The sequence below is a fragment of the Lytechinus variegatus genome, chromosome 13 (assembly GCF_018143015.1).
Source record: "Lytechinus variegatus isolate NC3 chromosome 13, Lvar_3.0, whole genome shotgun sequence".
In the NCBI taxonomy this organism is placed as follows: Eukaryota; Metazoa; Echinodermata; class Echinoidea; order Temnopleuroida; family Toxopneustidae; genus Lytechinus; species Lytechinus variegatus.
Genome location: NC_054752.1, coordinates 27,060,031 through 27,073,830, shown reverse-complemented (window position 1 = coordinate 27,073,830; position 13,800 = coordinate 27,060,031). Strand labels below are relative to the sequence as shown.

Below are 13,800 nucleotides of genomic sequence, written 5' to 3'. Positions count from 1 at the left end.
GGATACCATGCGCGACCAAAAAAAAAAACACGTAAAAGGATGTCTTTTTCACGATAGGGCACGTTACGTACGTAACGTGATAAGGGTGTCAAAAACACAAAAATAATGAAAAAAGGATATCTATTTCGCTAGGAAAATTACGCGTTTAGGGTCGAATTTGCGGGGATGATAAAACAAAATTAAAATGTTTTATAAAGGATATCCTTTTTGCCCCAACACTTCGTATTTAGAGTCTTATTTGCGCGAGGTGTAGAAGGAGGGGTCGTACTAAACCAAATAAGGTAAAGCCGACGACCGAAGGACCCGTAACAATAAAACATTCCTGTACTCGTTTAGGGGTTCATTTCAGGGAACATTTGCCAAGAGTATCGTTTTGTTTCCAATACTTGTTAAGGGTAGGGTTTCTCACGCTAATACTTGTTAAGGGGTGCATTTTCAGAATATGGAAATTACGTGTTTAGGGTGCTTTTCGAGACCCCATGGTCGCGCATGGTATCCACTCGTGAATGGAAGTGGGCCCCCGGGGCTTTATGTGCATGTTTAGATGTAATTCTAACAAAATCCGCAAGCGCTTATTGGCACTCGCCCTAGATGACTATGGTGAGAGTGTATACTCTAATGGATTCTTAAAATATAGTCCTTAAAATCTTCCTGTTTGAGGGTCAATATAAAAAAGAAAATTCAGCTCGCGCTTCGCGCTCGCATTATTTAGCGAGACAGGTACGTATCATGATTACAAAAGATTGATTATAATGTCCCTTTAAGTCTGAATATCAAAAATTTTAAGCTCGCGCTTCGCGCTAACATTCTTTGACCAGTGAGATGCATATCTGTTTAATGGCACTGTCCTTAAATATTAGGTCAGTATACCTGGCAACAGGGAGCGCTCACTAAGTGACTCAAAATTTTTGCTGGTGCCCCCCATGCCGTGACCCACGGTACGCCACTGTTCTACTATCTACACAATTTACTCTTAAATGTGTGTAATTTTATGTGTTGTCAGTTTATTATTCACTTGTGCATAAGTTTTTTTTGTTATATCATATATGTAGGCAGTGCTGTATACGTGTTGTGTTTGTATATTAACTTGTAAATATGTTAATAAATATATAAAGAAAAAAGTGACAAGATTAAAACTGATACCAGGGCATTGATTGCTAAAATTGTATTTATTGGAAAATGTTTTAGTTTTGCTTCAATAGGCAACACGTTCCATGCACCGTCATATTAGGCATCGTCATATTAGGCCTAATTATTTACAGCAGTGAAGAGGGAAAGGAGAGTACAGAGAGAGTGAAAGAGAGGTGGAGAGAGATATAAGCGAACGCAGAGATAGCAAACGAACAATCGGACAGTCAGAAATGGCGAGATGCTGGAAAGTGTCGATTTACTGGTATACTCTGAGGACAAAAAATCTCACTTTGCCCAAAGACATAATTATGATTAAAGGGCAAGTCAACCCCGGCCAAAAATGATTTCAATAATTAACAAAAAGGGGGATCATTAAAATCGGATGTGAAATTAGAAAGTTGAGACATTTCAAACACAGTTGTATTTATATGCACACCCTGGTCCGTATGCAAATGGGGGGGGGGGCGATGACATCATCCACACATTATTTCCTTTTTTCATTATATGAAATGTGAAATATTTCCATTTTCTCCTCATTGCTATATGTGAACAAGGTTTAATCCCCCAACATGTGGAATTACCTTTGTTTTAACATTATGTGGACTGTGGTTTAATCAAGAGTTTCCTCATCATTAAATTGGTAAACTATTAAATACTGCACAATGAAACAGGAAAAAACAAATAGTGAATGAATATCACCAAGTCTCTCATTTGCATATTTGTCACTGTTTTGTGAAAATAAGTGAAACTTACAAAGACATCAATTTCTTATCAATTACATCCCATTTCGATGACATTTCCTGCGTTTAACTTATTTTCTTGTGTGATTCAAATAACTTTATATTTTGGGGTGGTATTGAACTTTAAGCTACATGCACACTAAAGGGGAATCAAGCATTGGCCATAAAATTTTGGTTACACTTCATAATCATGATAATTCCGAAGGTTCATAATTCCGATTTCCGAAACACGTAATTGCCTATACCTCGATGTTCGATAATCCGAAAACGTAAAAGGGTTGGTTAATCCGAACATTTGTGGCGTTATTCCGAGATTCGTTATTCCGAAGGTTCGTTAATCCGAAAACGAAATAAGGTTCGTTGTTCCGATGGATCGTTAATCCGAAAACGAAATAAGGTTCGTTGTTCCGAAGGTTCGTTAGTCCGAAAACGAAATAAGGTTAGTTAATCATTTAGTTTTTGGACTAACGAACCTTCGGAATTACGAACCTCATTTCTTTTTCGGATTAACGAATCTTCGGAATTACGAACCTCACTTCGTTTTCGGACTAACGAACCTTCAGAATTACGAACCTTCGGAAATACGAGCCTTCGGAATAACGAACCTTCGGAATAACGAAATAGGAATGTATGCGAAAATTTTGTGTTGGGAAGGAGAAAATGGATGCAGAATGGTGAAAGTTTGAAAGAAATCGGACAAGCAATAAAAAAGTTATTGCTGCTTTAAAATTGAGATCACTAATAGTATGTAGATTTCAAATTGGCAACTGGGTAAGTAAATTATGACAAGGGGCAAGGACAACTTTCCCATAGTATTATCAGGGATTTGTGGTTTCTCCTAATTACCCATTCCCCCGGGGCAGTAATCTAAATAGAACCCAGGTAGTATATTTTTTTAAAGAGTCTTCATGAAAGAAAAATATAATTTGAAATAAAACTTTGGGGAATAATGACATTTTAGCCATATGTATTGGAGTACATGGAAGAGTAGTCCTTGCCTTACATCACTATGACATCCCATATGCGGCCAATTTGAAGTCTCCATTGGTAAAGTGATTACCTATATTTACAACTTTTAAAAATTCATAACTTTTATTTCTTGTTGTTTGTCCAATATTGTTCAAACTTTCACCTATCAACTTGTCTGATTTTTCCTTTCCTTATAAAAACAAGTTTTTATTTGGGTTGGATTCCCCTTCAAGAGTCAGATACGCCCCAGGTCGAACACACATGCAAATCTTCACGTAGGCCCATGTACATAAGGACGTTCTTGATTCAGTTTTTCATAAAACCATCTGAAATGTATCGCAAATTTTTACTTTACCCAGATCAAAATAAGAAAAAGAGAGAAACACATGGGAAAAGGGTGAAATAATCATTCTAATGCCAATTCGTCCAATTACCAACTCGTCTGCTACCAATTTTGGTCTTCCATCAGACCCACTATATATTCACAGGGTCTATCTGTCATTTCGTCAACTCACCATTTCATCTAATAACCAGTTGGTCCAAAAGCCATTTAGGCTACATACCATTTGGTCGGATTTGACTTAGTGTTAATTTTATGGGCAAAAGGAACGAAAATGAATGGGTATTAGACCAACTGGTTATGACACTTAATAGTCATAGACGAACTGGTGATTAGACTGTTGGAACGAATGGATATTGGACCGAATTTTAGCTGAACGAAATTATGATTGACGGAATGGCATTGAACTAAATGAAGGTAGTCGATGTGATGGGTATAGGGGCGGCGATCCTGGGAGGGGGAGGCACTGTGCCCCCCCCTTTTTGAAGCACTGAAAAAGTGTCCTTTTTTACACAAGAAAATTAATACACCGTCACGATCGAGCGTGCACTGTGCCCCTTTCATCGGCAGAGGGTCTGTTTTAGGTGTTACCAAGTGCCATATCTCGTATCAGTGCCAAATTTTACTTTTATCCCAAAATCCCCCCACACGAATGTGTTTTGTGCCCCTTTCACCTGAGAAGGACCCGTTTTATGCCGTTAGCAAGTGCCTTTTCGCCATCTTATAGGTACCCTTTCTTGTATCAGTGCCCCTTTTTACTTAAGAAAAGTCCCCCACGAACGTGTTCTTTGCCCCTATCATCTGAGAATGACATGTTTACGAGTGCCCCTTTGCCTTATCATAGGTGCCTCTTCTTCATTATCATAAGATAAGTTGCCCTGAAAAAAAACACTCTTTTTGTGCCCAATGAGCGCCCGGTTTCTTTATTTAGCAGATGCACATTATTTCACTGCAGATTTTCACAAATTTCACCAAAAGTATGCACAAAATCCATCAATTTCACTTAACAAAATGCAAAAGTGCCTCAATGATAAGCTTGGTCACTTTGTTCCCTCGCTTTTGAGTCTTTTTAAAAAAAATACGCGTGCTGCCCCCCCCGTAAAAAAAATGCCTGCATGCATGCAGCCATGTTTAATATAGTGCCCTTTTCCCCTGTGCCCCCCTTCCCCACTTTCAACTTCGCTCCGCCGCCTCTAAATTAGTGGACGAGATGGCAATAGACCAATTGGCAATTTACCAACCATTGCAGGCTACTTTTATAATAGATGCACACTGAAAAAAAATTCTGCTCGGAAAAACCATATCTAATAATGTATTCGTGACATATTAAACACAATCAAGATAAACACATAAGTACAACTTCTTTGTTTAATTTCATCAGTTCATTCAATGTATAGACAATTATTTATCAAAATCCATTAAGAAATAGTTAATGACTTATCATTGTGATTTAAAAGAATTAGGGCCTGTCTAGACAGGAATCAACTATTATGCATGTACTTATCGAAACTCTATCCATTTCCTTAAGTCGTGTTCATGTGAGAATTTCATTAAGGATGTGTTTCATATCTTGTTCGACAAAGTATATTTCATCGACTGTTACTATAGAAACGATGTTTCTCAGCCAATCAAAATAAAGGGAAATTGTCATATCCACCAAATTATCGGACAGAAATGTTGATGAAATGCTCTTCTAATTATCACATTTGAAAACTGTTTCAATGACATTTACAGATTGGTCTACTTTTCATCAACATTCTTCGTCCGATAATTTGTTAGGTCTGACAACTTTTCTTGTTTTCATTGGCCGAGAAGCGCAAGTGACGAGTGTTCTATTATGGTAACTGTCGGAAAAACAGACCTATTCGATAAAGCCTCTGATAAGGCATTTCACGAAACGTTTTCAGTATGCTAAGAACTAATTAAACCATTCACGCAATTGAACATACAGAAATATGATTTGGGGATACACTTTTCAATAGAATTGTATAGAATGTCTCGCTATTCTATAAAAATATAACGATATTAGAGCATCATCTTTGCAAGGAGTAAATTCAGTTCAGTTTTTGCTTTATTATTATTATCATAATCATTATTATTATTTCGGCATTCTTTTTAATGACAAGAAATTAATGTAAAATTATTTTCTCCTCTCCCAGATCTGACCTTAATGAAAATTTGGAAATGCCATTCCACTTGGCATGCATGTTGACAGTAAGGCGACTTAATGCAAGATATTTTTTCCTGTTGGTGTATTCAATTTGCAATTCCAGGATAAAATGTTACTTTTCTTCAGAAGTCAACTTGCCTTCCTTAAAGGTCAAGTTCACCCCTCCCCCCCCCAGAAAAAGTTGATTTGAATAAGAAGAAAAACAAAGTCATAGAAGCATAACACTGAAAATTTTATCAAAAGCGGATGCTTGTTGTTGTTGTTATTTTGAATAGGCAAACTAGTCAGTTTTGACTATTGTTGCCTTATAAATATGCTTTTCTTTTTTTCCAAAATATGATAATTTCTTTGTTCAAATTATGTCAGTTTGAAAAGTAAAAGAAAGAAAGGAAAGAAAAGTTCCCAGGAAATTGTGCAAGACCACCTCTCCTGCCCTGTATTAGTACGTTATCCTGACAAGCCCGCTCGAGGTGCATTTCGAGGGCGTCTCAGGAGTACAAAAAAACAAAAGAAAGTTATGACATATAAAAGTTTCGCTTAATTTTCACAAAACAGTTATATGCACGACTCAGTGATATGCAAATGAGAGAGTTGATGACGTCCCTCACTATTTTTTTTTAATTAAACGATATTTCATTTTTTACAGATTTGACAATAAGGACCCTCTTGTTTGATCCACGAAATGTTAAAATAGAGATAATTATACACATGTCCAGGGAGGAATAAAACTTCGTTTCACATGACACAGGACAAAATTTAAATATGTAATGAAAATTTAGAGTGGATGATGTCATCAGTCTCGTTATTTGCATACCGACCACGATGTGAATATAACTATTTCTTGAAAGTAGGCAAAATTTTAAAATGACAGAATTTTTTTATTTTACATCCTATTTTGATGAAAATTTCAGTTCCATGCTTGTTTGATTTTTCTCTTTTTATTCCGAACAACTTTTTGTTGGGGTGGACTTGACCTTTAATTACCTTATATAGAATTCGGATCAAAATGTCGAGGATATAAGTAGACTGGTTTGGCCACTTCGTCATACAGATTTGCACTTAGAAACTTTTTTTTATCGTGGCCTCTCTTATTGTGTTATGAAAACGATTAAAACTGAATTTATATAAGCATATTCACTTGGAAAGAAAATAGAATCACACATTTAAAATTTACAATTAATTTGGAAAATGTCTATTAATAAAGGAACTGATATCTTTCTTACACTGAACTGACACATTAAACTCATATAAAAACAAACTTTGGTGTATATAGATTGTACGTTTATGTGCTCAGCACAAACAGCTCGAATACGTTAATATAATAGCGATCGCTCAAGACTTAAAGCGCCGGCGCTCTTTGTAAGATTTAAAGACAACTATTTACAGAGACAATGAAATTGCACATCTAAACAGCAAGGTACACCCTCTAATCTAGAGGAAATTCAGACCACATTAAAGAAAGGAGTGATATCAAGACCAGAACTCCGGAGCCATCAACGGCGAGATCCTTTCCTTGTCGGAGGGAACTAACAAGGTTCAGCCAATGGTTGTTTGGGATCTGTCCGAGGTTACAGTGGATACTCTGAACTTCCTGCACCCTCGAATCTAACTTGTCTGTCTCACAGTCAGTCAGAACGATGGGCAGGACATAAGGTCCATCTCTTTTGAATGCAACGCGGAAAGCTTCTCGCAGGACAGCCTTGGAATCGTCATGCTGCACATAGTGCTGCGACAGGACGATGATGCAACGGTGACTATCTCGAAGAAATGTCCTTATGTTGTCGATCTGCTCTGCGCCAACGACAAAGTCCCTCTGCTCGATGCAACCACGTAACTTGTACTCGGTCTCGAGTTTACTCAGAAGAGCCAGACACCAGATGCGGTCCCTCTCGTTGAAGGAAAGAAAGAAGTCATACTTGTACTGTCCCACTGGAGTTGGACCCCGGTAGGGCATTGGGTTATGTCGGGTCCGACCAGTGGCTGACGCCACCCAGAAGTCAGTAGGAGTCAAAAGACGCACATGTCCGGGGATTGTGCTTCTACTGTAATGCTCAAAGTCGTCGCTGAAACTGTCTCCGTTAGTATCCAGGGGCGTTGCGATGAGTTTCTGCCGATGGTCTTCCGCGATTCGCCGCAGATCAGCCATATCCTCGACTTGTTCTTCCCCAATGCACTGAGCCCACCTGCTGTAGGTCTCTAACACATCGAAGTAGTCATCCTGTTCACTATCACACGCTTTTTTGAATTTTGCTATTGCTTGCCGCTTCTCTCCTAAGAGATAATGGACGCGACCCAAGTCAGAGAAATCAGCGTGAACATTACGCTCTTGTTGGGCGCTTTCAAAGTCTTCTTTTGCCTTGAGCAAAAGGTCAGTTCTTGACCTGATTCCGAACTGTGTCAGGATCTCTTCATCAGTAAGTTGTTGGTCTTCGTACATTGATAGATAGAGCACACCACGATAACGATGTCCAAACCAAGACTTCAGCCTTTCAAGTGAACGATCAAGCAAGCATTTTGCTTCCGAATAACGTTTCAACTTGGTGTATTCGGCACCAACCCTTCGTGTGGTAATTTCATGGGTATCATCTATCGACAACCCCTTTTGGTAACATTCATCTGCACTCATATGTCGAAGGTCACTGTCTCTAGGAAATATTCTGGCTAAAGTTCTGTTGTCAGGATCGTGATTGAGCAGTATCCCAATGAAAACCCAGGAAAGGGAAAGAAGGGCCTTTGAATGACTTATCTGTATGGTGTCATAGAATAATCGAATGGCCTTTTCATATCCTGATTTGATCTTCCTTTGAAGGACGTCAGAGACGTGCTCACCCAATACCTTTCGAAGGTAAATCATTTGAACATCTCTCCTATAGAGCGCAAGAGCATGATCGAAGAACCATTCTGCATTGTCCGGTGTTTGTTGACAGTATCTTCCCAGTGTTGCCGCCCGTTCCACGTATGCCATATACCTGAAACACCGTTTGTTTTGTTCGAAGTAACGGATCGCGTGTGCGCGATCCGCGTAAGCCCTTGCTCTTTGGGAATATCCTTGGCAGCATCCAGTGTTGTTCCCACATTGAAGAAAAATGGTGCGTAACCTCTCTTCGAAGGGTCGACTGTCTCTGATCCGGTGCTGCCCGACCAACATGTGAACCATATTGGCAAGAGCATTGATGTTGACGGGGTCGTGGTCGAGCACGGTTTGGAAGAAATCGCCCGCCTTATCTTCGTCTCCAAGTTTGTACTCTATGAACCCTTGCAGATTTCGGACGGCGGTGAAGTACGTAGGACGTTTATTGTAGTCCCAAGACTCACCGGCAAGAACACCCTGGTTAATCTTCAGTGTCAACCCATCAATCTTCTGCAACTCTTTCCACTCTAGATGGCATCCGAACTCCTTGATCTGAAGCGATACATTATCTTCCTCCTCACCCCCGAAAACGTCGTCGTAAGCCCCATGTGCCATCTTCTCGGGACGCATTACCTTGCTATTCTGAAGAGCGTCGACTGTCTCTTGGTTTGATGTTTCGACAATCCGCATATTCTTAAATAAATTTGTACTACACAGAGGATAAATTCTTTTCCCATTCTTTCATGTTATGAATCGATCACTGTCAAAGTAATATTAGTCTGAGGGATTATTTGACCTCGAAGAGCCTGGATGATTGGCGTTTTTATTCCTTCAGCAACAAACCTGTAAAAAATAGAAGAAACAGAAATAGAAAATTATTCAATAGTCGTATCGTGATTAAAAAAAATTATCAGAATAGGTTATACACCTCTGAATGGTATGCGGACACAAAGAGCTTTAGAAAGTTGGAAATAGTCTGCTATTCTTCAGTAGGCCAATTTGAATAAGCATGCTGTTTGTTAATTCAAGTATAACTTTCAGTCATATTCTCGGTGTGTCGTATTGTGTGATAATTTTCATTGACTAATGTTGTATAATACATTAAGCCATGTAAGATCGAAAGATTATACTTGTTTTAGGTCCATTTTTAAAGTCAGTAAATGATGTATATATAATGTATTATAATGACAGCCCCTGGGTAGTAAAATTAATGTCAGCATAAATACAATACCAGGGGCCCGTTGCATAAAACTTTTCACCTGAGAAAACTCAGGTTGTTTTTACCAGAGTTTTTGGCCTGTGCTAAAGTCAATGGCGGAAATCAGACTAACCATAGTTTTCAGTTTTTACCAGAGTTTTCTCAGGTACGTTTTATGCAACAGGCTTCAGGTGGGTGTTTCATAAAACTGTTCGTAAGTTAAAAACGACTTTAAGAACGACTGGTGATCCTTTCTTATGAAGTAAATCAACGCCAATGGAAGTATGGTGTGTATCACTTCAGTGTCACCAGTCGCTCGTAAATAATGGCTTTATAAAACACCCACCAGACCTATTGCATGTTTTAGTCTCGGAAACTTGATACTATGCAGGAGTACAATACGTAGCCCAAAGTCCGATATTATGAATACTTCAATAATTTCTTTATTTAAATATTAAACATTATGTTATTGTACGTTAGGAATTATTTATGTTACTTTTCTTTGCTAATAGTGTTCTTTGTGATGAAGTTTTTGAAAAAAAAAAGTTATATCATGTTTTGTCACATGTTTTGTTTTGTTATATTTGAGTGACGGATTTGCTTTATATCAAGTGGGTGTTTCATAAAGCTGTTCGTAAGATATGAATGACTTTACGCACGACTGGTGATTCTTGTGCTGTGTGATATCCCTGTATTATTGAGTTACGACCTGAGAGCATGTTCCAGTTGTAAAGTCGTTCGTAACTTTACGAACAACTTTATGAAACACCCACCTGTATTTTTGTAATTTTCTTGCCATAGCACCATTGAAATGTTGATTGTAAGCAATTGCATATCTTGGTTCCCGGTCTTTTTTTTCTTTTTAGCCGTGAATGAATAAAGGCAATCAAACCTTGAAACCACTCCCATTCTCTCTCTCTGCTATGTTATTCCTTAGGTTTCCCGCCCATTTTTTCACTCGCTGGGTCATATAGGTGGCGTCAGGTTCGCCATATCTATCATCATATAAACTACTATATTTTCCATTTCCTCAATAGTTTGAGAGAACGATGAGTTATTTCCTGACGAAGTGTTTATCTTTATTATTCTATCATCACTTCTTAATAATGTATTTTGACACGTTGAGATTCTTCCGCCCCTATTTTATACACTCCCATCCTTCCTCCAGCTCTCATATCTTTTCTATATACACCGTTAAAAAATATGATGACTTCCTCGTTCTATCGTCATCATGAATACACTTCAGACGGTAAAATCTAACATTTCTACTTCGCTGCCTTCTCATACTCATCTTGTCATATTGACATAGTTGCTTTTACTATTGACTCTCGTCCTCAGGACTGAAAACATTTGATATTTAAAAAACGGATCTTAGTTTAAATACATGTACCAGACATGACAGAGTTGAGTTGAAACTATGTAATGAATATGTTGTAATATAGACTGTATATTGTAATGAATGTGCAGCTACAATACAGCAGGGTGAAACTGCGTGGCAACATTTGTTTTAATACTCTTTATAATCTAAATGGTTATGCTATGCGGATTTTGTATTACAGGCTTTAATGGATTTAATAACACTGAAATAAAAAAAAAGTCTGGGACACTATTTCAGGAACCTGTTAAGGAACTGATATTCCAGGGTACTCACTAGAATAAGATTTTGACCCCCCCCCCTCTCTCTCTCTCTCAGGTGATGTGAGTCTCTTTATTTTAACTATCTCGGCAGCAATTTGCCAATGATGCTTTATCAATAATGATAATAATTAATCCAGGATATCTTCATACTCAAAGGAATTAGAAAAAAGGAGCATTCTAATCAATGAGCATAGAGAGAGAGGTGGAGACAATTACATTTCATTTACCCAAGTCTAGCATGTACTGACCGACAAATACAAAACTGCTCTTGAGGGCGAGGGTAAATTGCAAATTCGTCTACCGCCAACGGTAGGCACTTAAGAACCAAGTTCGTCCACTTACCACATGGTCTACTTTGATTTAGTCCAGGGACGTCTCACGTCCCTGTTTAGTCTAACGCCATTCCGTCTATCAACATTTTCTTTAAACAACCTTTGGACCATTAACCATTTTGTCCAATCATCACTTCGTCTAATCACCATTTCGTCTTTGACCATTTCGTCCCATAACCAGTTGGTCTAATATCCATTTAATTTATATTCATTTTGCAAAATTCAACACTAAGTCTTATAGTCCAATTAGTGGTAGGCCCTATATGGAGTAAATGGCTATTTGACCAACTGGTGATTAGACGGAATGACATTAGACTAAATGAACGTGTAGGCCTAGACTATGTGGTGAGTGGGTGAACTGATGGTAGACCAAATAATAGAAGACGAGTTAACATTGGATGAATTGGAAAAAGACCAGGGGGCGTTTCATGAAAGGACTTGTCAGACGTTTTATCCGACAAGTCCCATTTTATCCGACAGTTACCATAGGAACAGTGCCTCTCAGCCAATCAAAATCATAGAAAGATGTCAGATCTGAAAACTTGTCGGATGAAAATATTGATGAAACGCTTCCCAGGGTGAGGGGGTCACATTGCCTGATGAGGAGGCAGAAGCTCAAAGTCTTTGGTATGTCTCGGTAGAGAATTGAACCACAATCTCCCGTTGAGATGTTAAACAGAGTTCAAGAGATGAAGAATATTTGAAAAAAAAAATGTGAGGATAATAATAACAAATAGGCCTATCACGGTTGGTCTGAGGCCATAAATGATAAGGATCCTCGACTGTTACATCTACCATACGCAAGTGGTATGTTTCGCAGTGAAATATCAGCTTCCCAAAGTGGAGTGGGGCCATTGGTCGAGGGAGATAGTGGAAGGTGGCTACCCCCTCCGACTTTAGGGACCTTTTGAATTATGCCTTCGAAAATTCAAATTAAGATTCATATGAAAATATGCCTTTAAGCGTGTAACAGAAACAGATCGAGCCAAGAGTATGTTGTTAAAAGCATCACATACAGGTAAATCACTGGATATTATTAGATGAATTTATCTTGGGTAGCGCTTTTTAAAGGCTTTTTGGTACGTGTTCCATATTCATTCATTTGTTCCAACTCTATTTTCAAAACAATGTGTCAGTTTCTATTTTATTATATTAGCACTATTTGTACTTTGATGTTGAGATAAAGAAGAATGATTGATAAAGATAAATTGAATTGAAGTGAAATGTTTTGTTGATATATTTGTGTTTATTTGTTTATGTTGTCTTTTATATTTTCCCTGTCTGTACGAAATTTGGTTCTCCTTGTGTTTTTGTTTCAAAATCGAAAATAGATACCTGAATTGAAAAGAAAAAAAATTCAAATATCTTATGCAGCAGGCTCTCATTATAATGAGCAGCAATTCAGCTATCCCACGTGGTTTCATTCCAAAAAGTGTGCCGGCAAATCATATGAACCCCCCTCCCTCACTTTTAAAATTCGGAAGCATGTCCCCTTGCCCCTTCAAGATGATGCCATTGACTCTGGTGCAAAAGATGCTTTTGAGAAGCAGTGAAATGAACAAAAACCCCTGAAAATTGAAAGGGGCATCCCCCTAATTCCCGGATTTTCGCTAATGCCCTGAACAGACAAAGTCATGCAAAAGTATCAAGGTGAGCGAACATGATATATATATATGAGATGTTGCCCATGTCAGACAGTTAAAGTTCAGGGGAATGAGGGGGAGAAAAGATAAAAATACGGGGGCAGGGTCCTGAAAACGATTTTTAACAGGGGTGCTGGTTTAAAAATGACAAGAAAATAAATGAGGGTGATTTTGGTCCGGAAAAATAAAATAATAATATTTAATGATTTTTTTTCACTACCGTATTTTGGTTAAATTTGTGTTATTTAGCATGCCTATAGCAGATATTCAGGCGTGCTGGCTATAGTGACTGAATAACACACGTAGCAACCCCTAGCTAAATCCTGGGGGTACTGAAGCACCCCCGCTTTCCAGGGCTATGTAAGGGGTGGAGTTTAGGAGGAGACGAATTCACAAAATCAAAACCATGACTAATAAGTAAATCAAGGGAAAGAAACGGGAAAACGAAACGAAAGAAGCGATGTGATCAAGTCTTGGTTCTAGTTTTATTACGTTCATGTGAACATTGTCTCATCATTATGCAATTTGGGTATCTCCTTAAGTCCTTATCATCAGTTTGGGAAAACATTATACATCCTGGAACGTTTCCCATTGATTACGTAATCGTCTGATCGTTCACGAGTGACGAGAAGGTCAGATGCAATTTAAATGATGTTTTCTGTATACTGTTGTTTTCTGTATGTTGTTTTATGTAATATTTTCAGATGTCTATAAACTGAATGAACAAAAATAAAACAAAGACATGAACACATTTTCCTTTATTGCGATTAAAAAAAAGAATAACTGTG

At 38.1% G+C, this 13,800-nt stretch overlaps 1 protein-coding gene across 1 annotated transcript in view; it reads right to left on the bottom strand.

The window, feature by feature from the left end:
• Window positions 1–6,261: 6,261 nt before the first annotated feature.
• Window positions 6,262–13,800, bottom strand: part of LOC121426048 — a 13,480-nt gene continuing 5,941 nt past the window's right edge. Inside the window, exon 2 of the mRNA XM_041622188.1 lies at window positions 6,262–9,044. Coding sequence (XP_041478122.1) covers window positions 6,777–8,891 — 2,115 coding nt within the window. The 5' untranslated portion in view covers window positions 8,892–9,044 and the 3' untranslated portion in view covers window positions 6,262–6,776. The remainder of the gene's footprint in view (window positions 9,045–13,800) is intronic.